A 19,530-nucleotide genomic window follows, 5' to 3' on the forward strand; every position below is an offset into this window, starting at 1 on the left:
CGACGTCCATGTCTCTCTCTCCCTTCCTCCCTGTAAAATAAAAACACTTCGGGCCAAGGACTGAGCTCAGGATGACCAGCGGCTTCCACAGAGGTCCGCACCTCTTTCCACTTCCGCTTCCGGGGAGGTGACTCCCGGGTTCCTGGGTGTGGTGGGGGTGGTAGCGAGAGAGGAGCCGGAAGTGGGTGGTTCGGGGCTTCCGGTACGGGAAACTTAGCTGCCGCTGGAGCGGGCTTGACAGGCGCAGTCCCTGCATGCAGGTCTTTCTCCTTTCGCCGGCCTCGCGTCTAAGCTTCCAGCGGCTTTGGCTCTGCCGTCCCGCAACTCCTGTCTCCGGAGCCGCCCCTTCCCCATGTTCCGGGGCGGGAGTCCTGAAAGCCAAGACCCGTTCGCCGGTACCCCATCATGTCCGAACAGACTAAAGAGCTGGTGGAGCTGGTGTGGGGCACCAAGAGCAGTCCCGGTCTCTCTGACACCATCTTCTGCCGCTGGACGCAAGGTACCCGGGCCGGGCTCCCACTTCCAGCGCCGCCTCCTTTGCTCTGGGTCCGGCCGTGACGCTTCTCGCGCGCCCCGCACTCTGTCCCCATTCCCACGCCCCGCTCAGGAACTGGACTTGCTAGAAACGCCCTGCCTGCCCTGGAGGGAGAGGTGGAGGAGGAGAATGGTTACATTAAAGCCCGAAGCGCCCCCGCCGCTCCCGGGACCGCCCTGCGGCTGGAGAGGAGAAAGGGTGGCTGCTGGGCTGCGTGACACCGAGGTGTGCCCTGCGCCCGGGGGTCAGTTTCCCGAGAAGGGCTGTGGTCGCCTGAATCGTGGGCACCTAACAAGGCTGTATGCTATTGGCGTTTGGTCTGATTTTAAAGGAGGGGAGTCCCCTGTAAAGTAGAATGGCTAATCCCAAAAGCAGTTTTGTTGTTTGTGTTTTAATTATGTGGTTAGGCATGGTACGCACTACATAAAGACAGTGTTGGTTGCTACAAAGTGTTTTCTTCACCCAAAGTATCTCCGGTTTTGAGATGGTTTAGTATCAGTTACAGTTAAAAAGGTATATAAATCATAGCATTTCCTGTGGCAGTCTAATTACCCAGTCAAGATTTTGAGTTATATAAGAAGTTTTATTGATAATATGAGTAATACTGAAATAACAATCACATTTATTAAATTAATGCACTGTGCCAGGCCCTTCACTAGGCACTTTATACCTAATTCTTAAGTTTTAGTACTATAACACAGCGGACACATCACTTAAGGTGACTTAAGGCTGGCGAAGTTAAGTGAGGTTAAGAGCATAGTCTTTTGTTAGTAAGGTATCAGTAATGTAGGTGTGTATGTAAAACAGGCCAATCAGTAATAGCTATTTATAACTATTATTATTAAAACTTTTTTTAGAGAATACCTGTTCTCAAAGGATTTGGAGGAATTTTAGCATAGTAAATCTGTCCCTACCTGATAATGTGTATTCTGTAATATAAATTCAGGTATAAGTAAACCTTTCTGGCTCCCAGATATTTATCTTTTAACAGCTGGTAAAAAATTAGGATAATAATGTATTATCATGAGGTTATATAGTCTATCACTATTTTTTGCAGATGAGTCATGAAGGAAGGGTAAATGACCAGGCCAAAGTCGCACACAAATTGATAGAAATTGGGAGTGAATTTATGTGTAATTAGTTTGCTTAAGTCATGTAACTAATATTTTCTGAAAGGTTGGACACCCACATTTGCAGATTTTATTTTGAAAACATACTTTCCACTTTGATTTATTTATTCTAATTGTGAACAGCTGTAAAGTACACAAGACTGTGGAGGATTAAGAAACGTTTACTTCCCCTGGAATTAGCCAACATTAATTAAACATTTACAGTGTAGAAAAAGATAATATTCAGCTTCATTTATATTAATACTATAATGTAGATTCAAGGAGAATTAAGAGAGGCAGTTCTTGTAATGGTTAAGAGCAGGCTTTGGAATAGGCATACTTGAGTTCTTGGTTTAAGCTATTCTTTAACTTATTTAAGCCTCATTTTTCTTCTCTGTAAAATGCAGATAATAGAGGTGTCAATCTTATAGAGTTGTTGTGAGGATTAAAGACATGTAACTATACTTAACGTGCTTAGCACAGTACCTGACATATAGTAAATACTCAGAAAATGGTAGCTTAATTTAAAAAGATTTTGGCATCGCTTCTCGGCCTTTTGGCTAAGATCAAGTGTAGTATCTGTTCTTATCAGTTTAAAAAGATTTTGGTTGTAGAGTAAGCCAAAGATCTCTCTCTGGTAGGCACTTGACAATTACAAGAAATTATTATTTATTTGATGGATAATCATTATTTAAAATAGAACTTTATAATGACATTCTAATGCTCTGCCATCTTGTAATCAACCTAAGTTCCTTAACAAGATTCATTCAATCAATACCATTTCAAAATAAAGAATTTATTTATTTTTTGGCTTTTTAGAGAGTGCAGTTATATTGTGTATATGTAGTTCTTCAAGGTCTTACATTGATCAAGGTTTCAGGCAATCAAATACATGTTTTTAAGTTTGCACCTCTGAATCAGAAGGATGTTGTTACTGGTTTTGCTATATTAACCGTTTTATTCAATTTATTCATTCTTAGAGACAGAATCCATTGTGAACAATTGCTGTGGCAGTCACGTGGGATTATGGGACTAGGCACAAGAGACATTGCTCTGCTGTACCTGCCTTACTGCATTCATAATGTGACATTAACTTTGGCTTTAATTCAGTCTGTAACTGTGCTTTGAATTGGCAACTGTAATCTCAATAGTCAGTTGGAAGCAAGTTATAGGTGCCAGTAGTTTGGAGTAAATATTTATAAAATTATCTAGGGATATTTCATTTATGAAACTATATTGATTGGTCATGTTAAATTGTTTTTTTTTAAACCCTCACTTGAGGATATATTTTTATTGATTTTAGAGAGAGAGGATGGATGGGATATATATATCACTTGGTTGCCTTCTATATGTGCCTCACCTGGGGATGGAACCCACAAGCTAGGTATGTGCCCTGACCAGGAATTGGACCCACTACTTTGTATGGGAGGATGCCCCAATTATCAAGCAGGCTTTGGAATAGGCATACTTGAGTTCTAGGGCAGGTCTTGTTAATTATTTTGATGTGGTTAAAACAGTAAGCTGCAGGAGTTTACATAGTACAAAGTCTCGCCCCCCACCCCCCTGTCTTAATTGATTTGGCATTTTTAGATAATATGTTAAACAACAGGCCTCAAGAGTGGCACATAGTTGTTGTTTTTTAAAAATCATTTGGCAGTTTTAGATAATTCTCTCCTCTCCTGAAAATCCTTTTTTTTCTTCTTTTAAAGAGTAGAGTTTTGGGGAGTTTGCCAGTTTTTATTTTAAAGGAAAAAGTCACATAATTTAAGGGTTTTAAGTTTTTTAACTTGGAAAATTAATCTCTCCTGCCTGCTCTCCTTCTACTCAGTTGAGGAAAAGCATATATTTTTCTACCTCCTTATTCATAAGCATCATTTATTCTCCTCTCCCTTCTTCCCACAAACTACAAGTGTTCCAAGCCTCTGCAGCTTAGATTTAGTAGGGTGGGAGAGAAGACAAATAATAAATATAATATAGCAAAAATTAAGTATATATAATAGTTAGAAGGTAAAGAAATAGGGAGTTATGGAATGGCGTAGCCTGGATGGGCCTCGTTTGAAGATGAGATTTGAGCAAACACTTTAAGTAACTGAGTTAGTAACGCAGATAACTGGAAAACAACAACAACAACAACAACAACAACAAACAAAACAAAAAACAAACAAACCAAAAAAACAAAACCCCACAAAAAATAAACAAACCCAAAGTTCCGGGCAGGGAGAATGGCCATTATAAAAGACTTAATACAGAATATTCCTGGCTTTTTGTTCAAGGAACAGGAAGGAGGTTAGTTTGGCAGAAGAGGGAATGAGGGAAGGGGAGAGTAATAAAAGATGAGGCAAGAAATAATATGTCCCAAATTATATAAGGCTTAATAGGCCATTTTAAGCTTTGGCTGTTATTCAGAATGCAATGAAAGGTTATTGAAAGACATAGAGCAAAGGAAAGACATATGGGTCAATTTTTTAAAGGATTGGTCAGACTGCTGTGTTTGAGGTTAGACTATAGTAGATTGAATGAGACAGCAAGATCAAATGAGAGAGAATTGTGGTAATCCAAGGGCTTTGGACCAGGTTATTAGTAGTGGAGATGGTAAGAAGTAGTCAGATTGGTCACATCCCGGCTGAACCAAAATAAGTTATCTAGATCGAATAGAAACAAATATTAATCTCATTATAAATGAAAACATTTTGACTCATTGGAATTTTTTTTTAAATTTAAATTCTTTATTGTTTGGAATTTGTTTCTTTTTAGTATTGATTGTCTAGCTCATTGTTTGGTAAACATTTTCTGTCAAGGCGAATGTCTTTATTAACTCATTTCTGCCATTGCTGCAAAAGCAGCCCTAGATAATATGGGTGTGGCCATGTTCCAATGCTGCATTTAGACAGCCTGATCTAGATTATAAACTGAAAAACCATTCCCCCCCTTTTTAGCCCCCTTTCTCCAAATTTTATCATGGTTTCACATAAGGATTAGCCAGAAAGGAAGAAACCCAGTTTTGCTATTTATAACAATTCAGTGGTATGGTGGTTTTTTTTTGGGGGGGGGGGGGCTGGGGGAGGGGACGGCGGGGGAGGTCTAGTTAATTGAAATGAGAATTTTGGACTTGCAGTCAAGGACAGTTTTTGTTACATAATATAAAAAAATGAGATTTAACAAATAACTTATGAAAACTTAGGGATTAGTTAAGATATAAGTATAAAATATATTTAGGAAATAATACATTTGGATTTAAATTCCAAAATATAGTTGGATGCTTATTATAAAGTGATTTAACATTTTACCAAAGTTATAAAATGATACACAAGTATCATTAATTTTTCTTCCAAAGTGAGAATAAGTTAGAACTGTGGATCATATCATGTTAGAGATTTTTGTTGCTGTTGGAAGCCTTTTATTTCTCAAAAATATAGATTTTTTCATTCTCCAACATACCTAAGTTATAATTCATCTAAATCCTAGTTTTAAAAACTCAGTTTGTAATTTTATATGATAGTTTGTTTCTTAGTCTTTTGAATATATAATCTGTTTTTTAGTTCATGATATCTTATATTTGTATTATTATTTACAGTTTTTAAAAATCTTATTTAATCCTTGCAGCAATCCTGAGAGCTAGCAAAGGATAAATGTAGTTATCATTTCTATAGATGAGGAAACTAAGGCCTGGTGCAGATGTGGCTCAACCAATATCATGTAACTTGTAATGATAAGCCATGTCTTCCTGTGGCCTTTTGTTTACATGGAAGACTGGAAATGTAGAGGCAGTAATTGTCAAACTGGTTTGAATAGTGTATATTGCATAGTAAGTCATATGAAAGTAAGAGACTGGAAAATTCAGAGGTTCATGGCTGAGATTTAAATTAGTTGTGAGTTATAAGACTGACAAAGACTTCTATGTCTGCAGTACAATGGAATGTGATACAAAATGGAATATTTAGGATCAGAAGTTTTTGATGGCTGTTTCTAATGTAATCAGAAAAAACAGCCATTTTATGATAAATTAATTCCATTTAAAACTAGGAAATAATTTGATAGAGAACAAATGACAAGAAAAATAACTATGTCCAAACTCAAGTGAAACCTTGTAAAAGGAGAAACCTACTTAGCATAGCCCTGTTTTAGGGTAGAATACTTAATTTTTTTTGACTTTTTTTTTTTTAAGTGATCTGCCTGTCAAGTATGTGATTTACCATGAAACATATTTTATGACTGGGACAATGTTTTTTTTAAAAAATGTATTTTATTGATTTTTTACAAGAGGAATGGAGATAGAGAGTTAGAAACATCGATAAGTGAGAAACATTGATCAGTTGCCTCCTGCACACTCCGTACTGGGGATGTGCCCGCAGCCAAGGTACATGCCCTTGACTGGAATCAAACCTGGGACCCTTGAGTCTGCAGGCCAACGCTGTATCCACTGAGCCAAACCTGTTAGGGCAGAACACTTAATTTTTATTTATCTGACTTCATTTCATGTTAAGCTCCAATAACCTTTGTTCATTATCAGTTAACACACTCAAATATATGTACTGTAATTAAACAGAATTTGGCATAAAGCAGAATTGCCTAGAATTTTCTCCATGGGGTTTTTATATCTAAAGTACAAAAGCAACTCACTATAATACAGTTTAAACTATAAGCCCCATCCATGGTTCTTGAAAAATGCATTACATTATTAGTAACTTTATGGAAGGCAAGAATATAAACCCATTACTGATTTATATTTCTCACATATCCTGAAAGTTTGACAGAGCCTGATTTTGCTTTTGAACATGGGCCCAACACGAGGGACTCTTTCCTTATTCCCAGGAAGGGAAGAATTAGACAAACAGTGGAGGCCTCTGGCTTCACCTCTTTTTCTTAGGTTGGGCCTCAGATTTGGTTGTCTTAACATGAAAACCAGCACCATTTCATTTGTCCTTCTTAAAATTTCCCCATCTGCCTTACCTCTTTCCATTCCTCCATTTAGCTTATCATCTACTTCTCCCAGGCTATTGTGTATTGCTAGAAAAAATTGTGGCCAGCAAGAGTACAAATGTAGTAATCAAACCTTAGCTGAGCCCTCAATGTTTCTCTTAGTTCTGTATACTTGCTAGCTTTTATGTTTTTCAAAATTAAAATTCGCCTCTTTTATTTCCCTCCCTCTTAATGAGTAGCATCTCTTTACCTAAATATTTTACTTAGAAGCCAGCTAAGAGTTATTTCTCCTGGGTCAGTGGCTGTCAACTTTTTTGAACTCAGGGCTCCTTTACACTCTAACAATTATTTAGGATTTCAGTATGAAAAAGAAAAATTAGACCTGTGGCATTGTTCTACATTTTTGCAGATTTCTTTAATGTCCAGCTCATCAGAAGAAACTGGATTCCCCCCTTGCTTCTCCATTTAGTCTGTTGCAACATGTTGTTTTGGTTGAAGTGCATGCAGAAAATCCAGCCTCACACAGATACATAGTTGCTAAGGTAGGGGTATTGTAATAGCTTTTTCAGACAATTATGGATATTCTTCTTTGATACTACACTACTATAAGTGGTAGTTCCTTAGAGGTTAGTTACAATACAGAATCTGAAGCCATATCTGTAAACTTTTTGTGCTCTGTTAAATTGAAATCCATTGTTTGGTTTGTACTTGGAAAGGATCTTTTACCTATACATTAGTTTCTAACAGCATGCATTGGTCATTTGGAAATTATTGGTCCATTGGTTTATACAGAGCTTTCAAATGTTAACACATTTCATTATATTATATCAAAGGTCACATTTATTATTATAACTACTGATCTCATTAGAGAATGAGTATTGAGAAGCTGTGAAGCTGACAGTGGTGGACACAAATTATTTAGAATTTTAGTTATTGTTTGAAACCTTGAAATGTTATCAGAGGCAAAAATAATCAGTTATTTTCCTTGAATTACCAGGCTTACTTCATTTGTGAGAAATTGTCTGCCAAATACTCATGTCTGAATAATCGTAGTTTGTCAGCGGCACCTCAAAGTAAAAACAGGGCTCCACAATAAATCAGATCAGCCTGCAGTTCAAACAGTTGTTCATGAGCTTTTCTTTGAGACAGCTATCAACCTTAGTATGTAGCAGAAGGGCTTTATGGGTAGTTTTATTTTGTCACATAGAATATTTTTTAAATGGGCATTGTATTCATGGTCAAGATTTAATAAAATTAGTAGTTTTTACTGCATCAGTAAGGACATGTTTAAATTAGCTATCTCTGTGTGTTTGAGAGCATGTGGTAGTGTTTATTAGAGCAGTGACTGCTGGTATAGCTCAATGTCACTGCCTTGATGTGTGTTTAAGGCACCGGCAGTTTAACTCAGTATTGCTTTTGCACCATTACTGTGAATGAAAAGGGCAAGGAATGTATTGGTATTGCCGTGAAAATGATGTTAACCTCTAGCAGGTCAGCCGAAAGGGTCTTTGACTTCCAGAGCTCTGTAGACCATACTTTATCCACAGCTAGCACCATCACACCACTTTCTCAGCTCTTTCAGGACTTAGAATCCTTAAACTTCTCCTTTCTCACATAATCATTCTTTTCATTTTTTAAAACTCAGCCCTTTAGTCTATAAAAATAATTATTCTTTATCCAGCTATCCTTCACACTGTCATCCTTTTCCCCTTTACTTGTTTGACAAGTACTTTGCATTTACTGTTTCTCCTTGTATTCTGAATCGCACCATAACCCTTTAAAATAGGGCTACTCTCCCCAGTGCTCTAAATTTATTTTTTTTAGTATTCCTAGTTACATGCTTAATTCAGTTTTGTAATTTATGTTTTAACTCAACAGCATTTGTAATGATTGACTAGTCTTTGCTTCCTGATTTTTTCCTTCTAGGACCTCAGTGTATTTTTCTCTTACCTTTTTAATCATTGTCAATCTCATTTGCTGACTTACACTCTGTTCTTAACTTCATTATCTTTGTTCTTCATGTTCTTATTCATTTTAACTGTCAAGTTGATGTTTCAAATTGCTATCTTTAATCCTAACTCCCTACTCCATGATCCAGACCTATAATTCCCATTCATTCTGAATGTTGCCAAATGGTTGTCTTATATTTTTGAGACTTAACTTGACATGCCTAGAAACAAACTCCCATTATCTTCCCTCCCAAAACTTCAACAATAATTTACTGAGCATTAACTATATGACATAGTAGGAGAACTGTGGTCAGTGGAACAGACAAGCTACCTATAAGGCAAGAAATTTAATAAACAAGTAACAAACAGTGTAATTACAGAATATGTGTAGTAAGTACTGGTTGTGCTGAGATGGTAGGAGAGATCTACTTAGATAGGTTTGTCAGAGAATAATATCTGAGGAGTTAATACCTAAATTGAGTCCTTGAGAATGAGAAGGTTTCAGCTATATGAAGAGAAAAGGAGAAAGAATATTTCATGCAGAGGGAATAGCAAACATCAAGGCCCCAGGTAAAGACCTTGGGATGTTCTAAGGGCCTAATGCCTCTGTATGATGAAAGTAAGAGTGAACTAAGGGAAGGTTGGATTGATTGAGCATACATTGTCTTTAGGTCATAAAAAGGAGTTTGCATTTCATTCTTTTTTGTTTGTTTGTTTGTTTTTCTATGCATTTCATTCTAATTGCAGTGAGAAACCATTGAAATATTTTAAGCAGGCTGTGACAAAATTACATTTCCATTTCTAAAATATTCCTCTGGTAACTATGGTGAACCCTTGTTGAGGGTAGGGGTGGGGTGGAAAGGAGAGATCTGATTGGGAATTCTTCAGTATTCTAGGTGAGAAAGAGATGATGGTGGTTTGAACCTGAAAGTAGACTAGAGATGTGATAGAAGTGGACAGACACAAGGTATGTTTTGGAGCCTTGAACTAAGGGGATCTTATCTTAAGGTGAAGCCTAAAGGTCAAGTCGGAGTTTTATCAGAGAAAGGATTAGCATATATTTCAAGCTGAGGGAACGTGTTCAAAGTGTAAGAAACCAGAAAGAAAATTGATATTTGAGGACCTGAAAGAAGCTGAGCATGCTTGGAGTCTTAAGAGAGAGCATGGCAAAGGATGAGGTAGGAGACATATCCAGAAGCCAGATCACACAGGACCATGTTAAAGTGTTTAGAGTTTGTCTATGTCTGCACTAAAACCTGGGAGTAGATGAGTTACCCTGGGAGAATGTGTAGAGTGAGAAGAACATAGATTCTAAAGCCAACACCTGAGGAACATTAGCATTTAAACGGAGTTGATCAAGGAGACTGAGAAGAAATAGAACAGTTTGGAGAAAAAGGAACCAATAAAGCCAAGGGACAAAAGGTTTTTAAGGAGTGAGTGGTGCCCCAGCCGGTTTTGCTCAGTGGATAGAGTGTAGGCCTGCGGATGAAAGGGTGCCAGGTTCGATTCTGGTCAAGGGCACATGCCTGGGTTGCAGGCTCAATCTCCAGGAGGGGGTGTACAGGAAGCAGCCAATCAATGATTCTCTCTCATTGATGTTTCTCTCCCTCTCTGAGATCAATGAAAAAAAGAAAAAAAGAAAAGAAGTCAGTGGTCAATACTGCCAATGATTTTCTGGGAGATTAAAAAAAGAAAAGACTTGAAGAAATAGCTTTTATTGGTCAGTTTCTGAGGGGAGGGAGTATCAATTTGATTATTTGATCAGACCTAACAGTGAGAATGAGTTTGTGTAGCCACAGGCTGAAATCAGATTATTGTGGATTAAGTAAATTGTGAGATAAGGAAATTTAGACAGTGCATATAGACAACTAAGTGGGCTTTGATAGAGTGAGTGGTGATTAGAATTTTTGGTGAAATGTCTTATTTTTTTTATGGTCAAATGAGTTTTTAAGTTAAAACTTTAATTTTTTTAGAGCAGTTTTAGGTTCACAGCAAAATTGTGGGGAAGGTACAGAGATTGCCCATATACCCCCTGCTCCCACAATAATATGCATAGCCATCCCTATTATTAGTATCCTCCACTAGAGTTGTGGGTACCTTTGTTACAATTGATAAAGCTATATTGATACATAATTATCATCCAAAGTCCATACTTTACATTTGGGTTCACTCTTGGTGTTCTACATTCTATGGGTCTTAACAAATGTAAATGACATGCCAACATTGTGGTATCATAGTGTTGTGGGCGGTGGGAACAGCACCAGGTATTATACTAGTGGGGTCAGGCCAAACCTGGGTTTAGCAACCGTAGTACTTGGGTTCTGGCTAGGAAAGAATTCAAAGTCCAGACCCAAACTGTAAGAGAACATTTATTGGGTAAATTAAAGAGGTAGAAATAGTAATTCCTAGAAGAAGTGGTCTTAGGAAACAAGTTATAGAGGTAAAGGAAGGGCCCTTGGAGCTTGGGAGAGAGGAAGCTAATGGTAAAGGGCCTGAGTCAGGGAGGAGGAGGGGGAAGGAAAAGGGAGAGGCGCGGGAGTGTTCCCTGGAGAGAGAGCACACTGGGTCCTCCATCCTAAGTGTTTTTAAGGGTAGAGATTTTAGGGCGGGGGGGGGGGTGGGGGGGGGGAAATCCCAGGAGAAGACCTCAATGTAATATTCAGCCGTTTTCTAGGTGTGTTCTTTCAGGGTTGTGGTCTCCACTGATGGATTGGTTGACACCAGGGCAGGTGGTCCTTATTCAATGCAGCTGATCCTGAGGTTGGTTTTGTTGAAACTGAGGCATAGATGTTATCTCTAGGGAGGAAGAAAGGTCAGGGGGTCCAAACTGCTTGACCAGCAATATGCTAGGGGAGGAAAAGTCACTGGGGGCAAGGTCCCACCCTACAATTGATTGCCCTTTGCTGGGCACCTGGCCCATGGTCCTATATCTGCTCAAGTCTGTCTAATTGCCTACAACAATAGTATTTTCAGTGGCTAAAAAATCCTCTGTGCTTCACCTATTCATTTCACATCTCTCCCTTCTCCTACCCACTGGCAATCACAGATCTTTTTATTGTTTCCATAGTTTAGTTGGAATTATACACTGTATGTAGCCTTTTCACTTTGGTTTCTTTTACGTAGTAATACGCATTTAAGGTTTCTTCATGTCTTTTCACAGCTTGCAAGCTCATTTCCTTATTTTTTCCTATTTTACAAAGAATTTTATTTATTATTTTATTGTCTAAAGTTTTACATATGTCTCCTTTTCCCCCAATTGACCACCCCCTCATTTCCTTTTAACACCGAATAATATTCTATTGTCCAGATGTACCACAATTTATCTGTTCACCTTCTGAAAGATATCTTGGCTGCTTCCAAGTTTTGGCAATTATAAGTAGAGGTGTTATAAACATCTGTTTGCAGGTTTTTTGTTGTGGACATATGTTTTCAACTCCTTTGGGCAAATGCCAAGGAGTTTTTGGTGGATCTGAAGGTGTTTTTGTTCTTAAATATATGATACACATATAAATACCGTTTGCAAGAGATTAAATGGTAAAGAGAGAGGAAGTGGGTTGGGATGGGATCCTCTACATCTACAATTTAAAAAATAATATTTTATTGATTTTTTTTTTTACAGAGAGGGAAGGAGAGGGATAGAGAGTTGGAAACATCAATGATAGAGAAACATCAATCAGCTGCCTCCTACACACCCCTTACTGGGGATGTGCCCGCAACCAAGGTACATGCCTTTGACTGGAATCGAACCTGGACCTTCAGTGTGCAGGCCGATGCTCTATCCACTGAGCCAAACCAGTTAGGGCTCCATCAACAATTTCTAACCTTTTTCATCACATGGCACACATTAACTCTTACTAAAATTCTGCAGCACACCACAAAATACATTTTTGCCGATCTGACCAAAAATAAGGTATAATTTCTGATTGATTTACAAAAATAAAAATAATAATTACCTACCCTTTTTTGCTCCAAAGTGATTTAAAAAAAAATCAGGTGTCTATACTTGTACATAAAGATTTCTGGCATCATGCCAAGAATTAACCAATCAGATGTAACCTTACTATGCAAAGTGACCAATAAGATTATATGACCTATCCTTTCTAATAAAGAGGGAATATGCTAATTGACTGCCCTGCCCTCAAAGAGGGCGGTGCCACACAGCCACAAGTTGGCAGGGCCCTGTCCCCTCAGTCCTGCTGGGGCAGCAGGCGCGCCTGCCTCCAAAGTCCCCCAGTCCCCTCAGTCCCCCTGACATCCAGGGCTGACCCAAGGCACAGGCAAGCCTCGGATGGCGGCTGCCCAGCCACCCAGGGCCGGCTGAGGCTTGCGCTGCCAGCAGTGGCAGCAGCAGAGGTGTGATGGGGTGTCACCTTCTCCCCTGAAGGCTCCTGGACTGCGAGAGGGGTCAGGCCGGGCTGAGATACGCCCCCCTCTAGTGTGTGTGTGTGTGTGTGTGTGTGTGTGTGTGTGTGTGTGTGTACAAAAATTTGTGCACTTGCGGCGGGGGGGCCTGGTGCACAAAAATTTGTGCACTTGCGGGGGGTGGGGGGGGGCCCTCAGCCCAGCCTATGCCCTCTTGCAGTCTGGGACCCCTTGGAGGATGTCCACCTACTGGCTTAGGCCCGCTCCCTGGGGGATCGGGCCCAAGCTGGCAGTCAGACATCCCTCTGGCAGCCCAGCAGCCCTTGGGGGATGTCCACTTGCCAGCAGGGAGCAGGCCTAAGCTGCAATCGGACATCCTTAGCGCTGCTGAGGAGGCAGGAGAGGCTCCCACCACCACCGCTTTACTGGCAGCCATCAGCCTGGCTTGTGGCTGAGCAGAGCTCCCCCTGTGGGAGCGCACTGACCACCAGGGGGCAGCTCCTGCATTGAGCGTCTGCCCCCTGGTGGTCAGTGTGTTTCACAGTGACCAGTCATTCCAGTCGTTCTGCTGTTAGGGTCAGTTTGCATATTACCCTTTTATTATATAGGATTGAGGCCTGGTGCATGGGTGGGGGCTGGCTGGTTTGCCCTGAAGGGTGTCCCGGATCAGGGTGGGGGTCCCACTGGGGTGGCTGGCCAGCCTGGGTGAGCGGCTGATGGGTGTTTGCAGGCTGGTCACACCCCCTTCAGGCTGGGGTTCCCCACTGGGGTGCCTGGCCAGCCTGGGTGAGGGGCTGATGGCTGTTTTCAGGCTGGCCCCACCCCCTTTAGGGTGCGGGTTCCCCACTGAGGTGCCTGGCCAGCCTGGGTGAGGGGCTGATGGCTGTCTGCAGGCTGATCAAGCCTCCCCCCTCCCCCCCCAGTGGGGACCCTCACCCCATGGAGGTTTGGCCAGTCTGGGTGAGGGGCTGAGGGCCATTTTCAGGCTGGCCAAGCCCCCCCGGCGACGGAAGCTCCCAGCCTCTCCTTTTTTTCTTTTTTTTTTTTTTATTCTGGGATTTATTAACCTTCTATAATTGAAACTTTGTAGCCTTGAGAGGAGCTCAGAGCCGGCCAGGGCAGGCGGGAGGGATGCTTGGCTTCCTCCATCACCAGGGGCAACCCACTCCTGCTTGCTCCAGCTCCGTGGCCATGCCTGGCTGAAAGCAGGTATCTGGGGTTTATTTACCTTCTATAATTGAAACTTGGTTCCTTTGAGTGGAGCTCAGGGCTGGTGGGAAGCTTGGCTTCCTCCATCATTGGGGCAACCAAGCCTCCTGTTTGCTCCAGCTCCGTGGCTGCCAGTCGCCATCTTGGTTGGGTTAATTTGAATATAGTCGCTCAGATTGGCTGGTGGGCATGGCTTAAGGTGTAGTGAAGGTATGGTCAGTTTGCATTCTTGTCTTTTATTAGTGTAGATATTTATGGTTCAAGACAGAGCATTCACAGTGGATAACTATTGTGTTGGCTGTTGTCATTTTTTATTTGACAGTCTAAGGCAGCGGTTCTCAACCTGTGGGTTGCAAACAATGAAAATACATCCTGCATATCAGATATTTACATTACGATTCATAACAGTAGCAAAATTACAGTTATGAAGTAGCAACGAAAATAATTTTATGGTTGGGGGTACCATAACATGAGGAACTGTATTAAAGGGTCGTGGCATTAGGAAGTTTGAGAACCACTGGCTAAGGGAAAAGAGGTCATTGACCCTGACTGAGTAATCAGGTATTGCACGTTGTAAAAATTCCTGCAGCACACCTGTTGAAAATCACTGCTCTACACTATTTATTACTTCACTTGCTATCATGTAGTATCTCAAGCTAGATACTTCAGTCAGCTCTAATTTCTTTTGTACCAAGCCTTTGTCCCACTTGCAGGTATTCATCACATCTTAATGTTTACCACAGAAATATTGTTTGGATATAGTTTCTCCTCCACACTGTGTTGCTTTTATCAGTTTGGCACTGTCTCTAAAGGGCTGTTGAAACAACTTCATCCCCATTCTAGTCACTTACAAAAGAAAAAAAAAGTATGATAATATTAGTACTTGTCAGGGTACTCTTATTAACCCATTATTAACCTCTTGTCAGTATTCCCTCCTCTCATTTACCATCTCCTCTATCCTACCCCTATATTGCCTTTCAGCTACATTAAATTTCCCTTTGATCTATAAACGTGCCCTGCTCTTACCCTGTATCCTTTAATAAAGGTTTTCTTTACCTGAAGGTTATCTTCCCACCCTTGCCTCTCTGGAAAATTCCTATTCTAGATCAACCTCAAAGTCACCTGGTATAATTTGACTTGGGGCAGAGTAAGTCGTTCCTTTTTTTTTGTTAATCCTCACCCGAGGATATTCTTCCTATTGATATTTAGGGGGAGAGAGAGAGAAGAGAGAGATTGTTTGCCTCCCGCATGTGCCCCACTAGAACTGGGGATCGAACCTGCAATCCAGGTAGGATCCCTTGACTGGGAATTGTATCCAAAACCCTTCAGTCCGCAGGCTGACTCTCTAATCATTGAGCTGTGCCAGCCAGGGGAGTCATTCTTTTCTGTATCCACAACTCTGTCTTCATACTTCTGTTTTAACATTCATTTCTTTATTTTAGTGTTTATTTGTTTATATGTCTGTCTTCCCCTGAACTGTTGGCTCCTCCAGACTATGGACTCATTCATTCATATATCTAGATGCTTGGTGCATTATCTGATGCTTATTAAATATTTGTTGGATGAATGACTGAAATATAATCTTTAATGAAACTTTACATATTCCTAGCCTGTTGGAATTGGAAGTGATCATTTTAAAGATGACTGAGGCCTACAGATGTGAAATGATTTCCTAAAGGTTATACACATAGTAACTCAATTCTCACTTCTGTTCTTGTTCTGCAGTTTGCCAGTGCTCTCTGTGGCAGCTTCTACTAGCTGCTCTCAGACAGTATTGGTTGGGGAATATTTAAATTAAGACTGAGCCAATGTGAGTACATTCACTGCTATGTATGATACCATTTAATAGTTTTTAGCTTATAGAATGTGAGACATAAAATTGGGACAAAAAGTACATGTACTGTATGGAAAGGGTCCTAAAATTTGGTTTGAATTCAGTAGATTCACTTTCTAGTCTTCAAGTAAATGAAATTATATAAAAGTCAGATTTGGTATCCTTTTCCACACTTTATCCCCCTAGTCCACTTAGAGGGGTCCCTGGATACAAAATATTGTGTGTGCATGTGTGTGTGTTTATGTGCACTGTGTGGGGAAGCATAGGTTCCATATCTTTTTTCAAAAGGCTCCTTGATCCCCCCAGAAAGTTAACACGGCTCCTGACTTGAAAATATGTTGTTGTGTGATAAGTGATCTTTGTCAAAGCAAAGTACATTAAAAATTCTTTTAGCTGATACTTGAATTACATTTTTAATCTTTGCTACTTGCTTTCATTTTTAGGGTTTGTGTTTAGTGAATCAGAGGGATCTGCATTAGAACAGTTTGAAGGTGGCCCCTGTGCTGTTATTGCACCTGTTCAGGTAACATAGACTACTTTATCAACTCCTTAGAGGGACGTGTTCAAACATTTCATACTTTACTTTTTGCTTTCTAATATATATGCTCTGTAATCATGATGCATGGTCAGTTACCTCTCAACTTTTGTTCATGTAAATTGCTATAGATATAAAAAATATAAGTGCATTCAGCAGAGACACAACAGTATGGTGATTGCCAGATGTGAAGAGGGTTTGGGGGAATTAGAAGAAGGTATAGGGGGAATAAATAGTGATGGAAGGAGACTTGCCTTGGAGTGGTGAACACACCAATGATGTATTGTAGAATTGTACACCTGAAACCTATATAATTTTATTAACCAATTTTATTAAATTCAATAAAAAAGAAAAAAAGTGAATTCAGAACATGAGTAGGTTACACAGCAATAGCCTTTGGAATATATATATATATATATATATATATATATATATATATATATATATAATATGTGTATATATATTTTAAAAATATGTATTTTTATTGATTTCAGAGAGGAAGGGAGAGAGATAGAGAGAGAGAAACATCAATGATGAGAGAGAATATCATTGATTGGCTGCCTCCTGCACACCCCCTACTGGGGTCGGGGGCAGATCGAGCCCGCAACTCGGGCATGTGCCCTTGGCTGGAGTTGAACCTGGGACCCTTTAGTCCGCAGGCTGACGCTCTATCCACTGAGCCAAACCGGCTAGGACTGGACTATATTTTCAAGAAAATATAATAAGTGTTCCCTGATTTTCAGAAAATGAGGCATTAATGATCATGTCATTTTTCTAATACAATGATCCTGTTGAATAATAACATATTATACTACAGATAAGTACATTATAGCAATGATACTATTTTTATTTGATCTCTCTATAAGAATGATATTCCTAAAATGTTGAATATTTTCATGACCTAAAATTTTACAAATTTTTAAAATAATTTGGCAGATTATACTATTTTAGGGTATAGCTTTGGCTTTTAAATTAAAATTAGTAGCAACTGATTTAAAACAGAATTTGCAAAATAAACAGATTTTTAAATCTTCATTTCTATTTTATTAATCTCATAAAAGAAGGGTTAATCTGAATATATGTATTTGATTTTGAATATTGATGTGTAACATTGTTTGAATTTCAAGGACTGATTTGTTATAACCATTACATTGTTAAAACCAAAAATTGAATTTTCAGTTTACTGTTACACTTATGTCTGAAACAGCAATGTAACTTTAGAACTGTTACAAAAGAAGCTTGTATTTGTTGTTTATGTTCAGTCAGCAGGTTTTGAAAATAAATATTTAATGTGGTATTTATTATTCATTGGGCATAAAGAATGCATTCCTGAACTGTTAGCTTCAAAGTAAATTTCTCAAAACTTATACTTTATACACTTACATTATTAAATGAAAAGTATATTCCTTGAAGGAGGGGGAAAAAAATCTCCCTTCATGGCAGATTCTAAAATAATATCCTTTTAGGTCATTATTTTATTTCTTTAAAGAGTTGACATATTTTTTACATTAGTAGAATTATTAAAAAAATTAAGAAAAAATTGAATGTTTGAACTTTGCTTGGGAGATACTGAATATAAAGAATAAAATTTAACCATAAATTGATTAGAGAAATTATGTTGAATAACAGGCAAATTTTGGTTGCTAGTAGGAATCTTATTATCTGAATTTAAAGATTCCTTGTCCTTCTCATTTGCAAGTTAGATTATATTAACTTTGCCCCTCTTGGGCCATTAATAGTACCTTCAGGTCTTTATTTATTGTAAGTCAATGAATATAATTAAATGCAAGATATACCACAGGAGTTTTTTGTTTTATAAGATTCATTACATTTCCAAAATGGCAGTTATTTTTGCAAGTGGGGTTGTTGTATAAAAAGAGATAATTGTAATGTTCAAAATCCTGATGTGTCTTTGAGGTAGTAATTTAGTTTCATAGTCACATAAATCTTTTCAGTCATAGAGGAATTTTGTTTATATTGCAATTTCAAGTAAAAGTCAAAACTAAACCATTAATAATGAAGGGAAATAAGCAAGTCCAGATATTAAAACTTTTTAAATTATAAAAAATAAGATATGCGCTATTGCTAAAAGAATAGTCATATTATAGAACCAAGTAATCAGTGGTGGAGAAAAATGAAGTTTACTGAATGTCACTGATATGACTGGTTGGCAGTTTAAGAGAGAAAAATGAATTTAGATAATCTCATATCGTATACCAAATATATTCTTAAGGTCATATTAAACCACAGAAAAACTAAAAATAATATATTGTCAACCATCTAAGAGAGAGTATGAGTTCCAGACTCAGAAAAACATTTGCAGTGAATATTAACAATAAATAGATGTTGTCTTTCTTAAACAAAGAATTTGAACAAATTAGTTATAAAACACAAAGACCCCAGAGGTGAAATGAGCATGTATATGCAATCAGAACAGGTGAAATGGTGCTGGACAGCCAAAGAATCAAGATGTTCAACCTCAGTAGGAACCCAAGAAAGTACAAATAAAATTGTAACTAGAGTCTACTGCTTACTCTTTTTGATCTTTAAATAGGAAATAATTGCCAGTACATGTAAGGTAGGATATGCTGGCATACTCATATATCACTATATAGTACAAATTTGTACTTAGATTTTGGAAGGAATTTTACATTATAATTGGAACCATGATAGTGCAGTTTTTTTAAATGTAATAATTGTACTTCCCCGTGAATCTTTCCTAAAGAAATAACCTTTAATATGGGAAATGTTGTAGTCAAGAAATAGCTTTTATATTTATAGCAGCAAAAACATTGCAAACAACTTAATGTACAGTAATGTAGTATAAACATGAAATAATATTTATGTAAATTTTGATAGCTTGATAGAAATTTGGTGATTAAGAATTACTGTTATGAATTCTGTGGGAAAACATTAAAATGGAAAATAATCACATTGTATACTACTGCTTTCAAACACATATAAATCAGAATCATCACAGTAACCTCTTTTTCTTGAATCTGCCCCCTAGAGATTCAGATACAAAAGATGGAGGCATAAGAATTTGCATTTTAGATAAGACTAGGATGCGATAGCCC

At 38.6% G+C, this 19,530-nt stretch overlaps 1 protein-coding gene and 1 pseudogene across 3 annotated transcripts in view; both read left to right on the top strand.

The window, feature by feature from the left end:
- Window positions 1-170: 170 nt before the first annotated feature.
- MINDY3 (MINDY lysine 48 deubiquitinase 3) overlaps window positions 171-19,530 on the top strand; it is a 120,753-nt gene continuing 101,393 nt past the window's right edge. For 2 of the 3 annotated variants that reach the window (XM_059711579.1, XM_059711586.1), the window contains exons 1-2: window positions 171-499; window positions 16,362-16,441. In XM_059711579.1, coding sequence (XP_059567562.1) covers window positions 406-499; window positions 16,362-16,441 — 174 coding nt within the window. In that variant the 5' untranslated portion in view covers window positions 171-405. The remainder of the gene's footprint in view (window positions 500-16,361; window positions 16,442-19,530) is intronic. The other variant, XM_059711570.1, reaches the window with a different exon arrangement.
- LOC132222941 (U2 spliceosomal RNA) lies at window positions 2,185-2,333 on the top strand (annotated as a pseudogene).

Source organism: Myotis daubentonii, chromosome 1, assembly GCF_963259705.1.
Source record: "Myotis daubentonii chromosome 1, mMyoDau2.1, whole genome shotgun sequence".
NCBI classification, from domain to species: Eukaryota; Metazoa; Chordata; class Mammalia; order Chiroptera; family Vespertilionidae; genus Myotis; species Myotis daubentonii.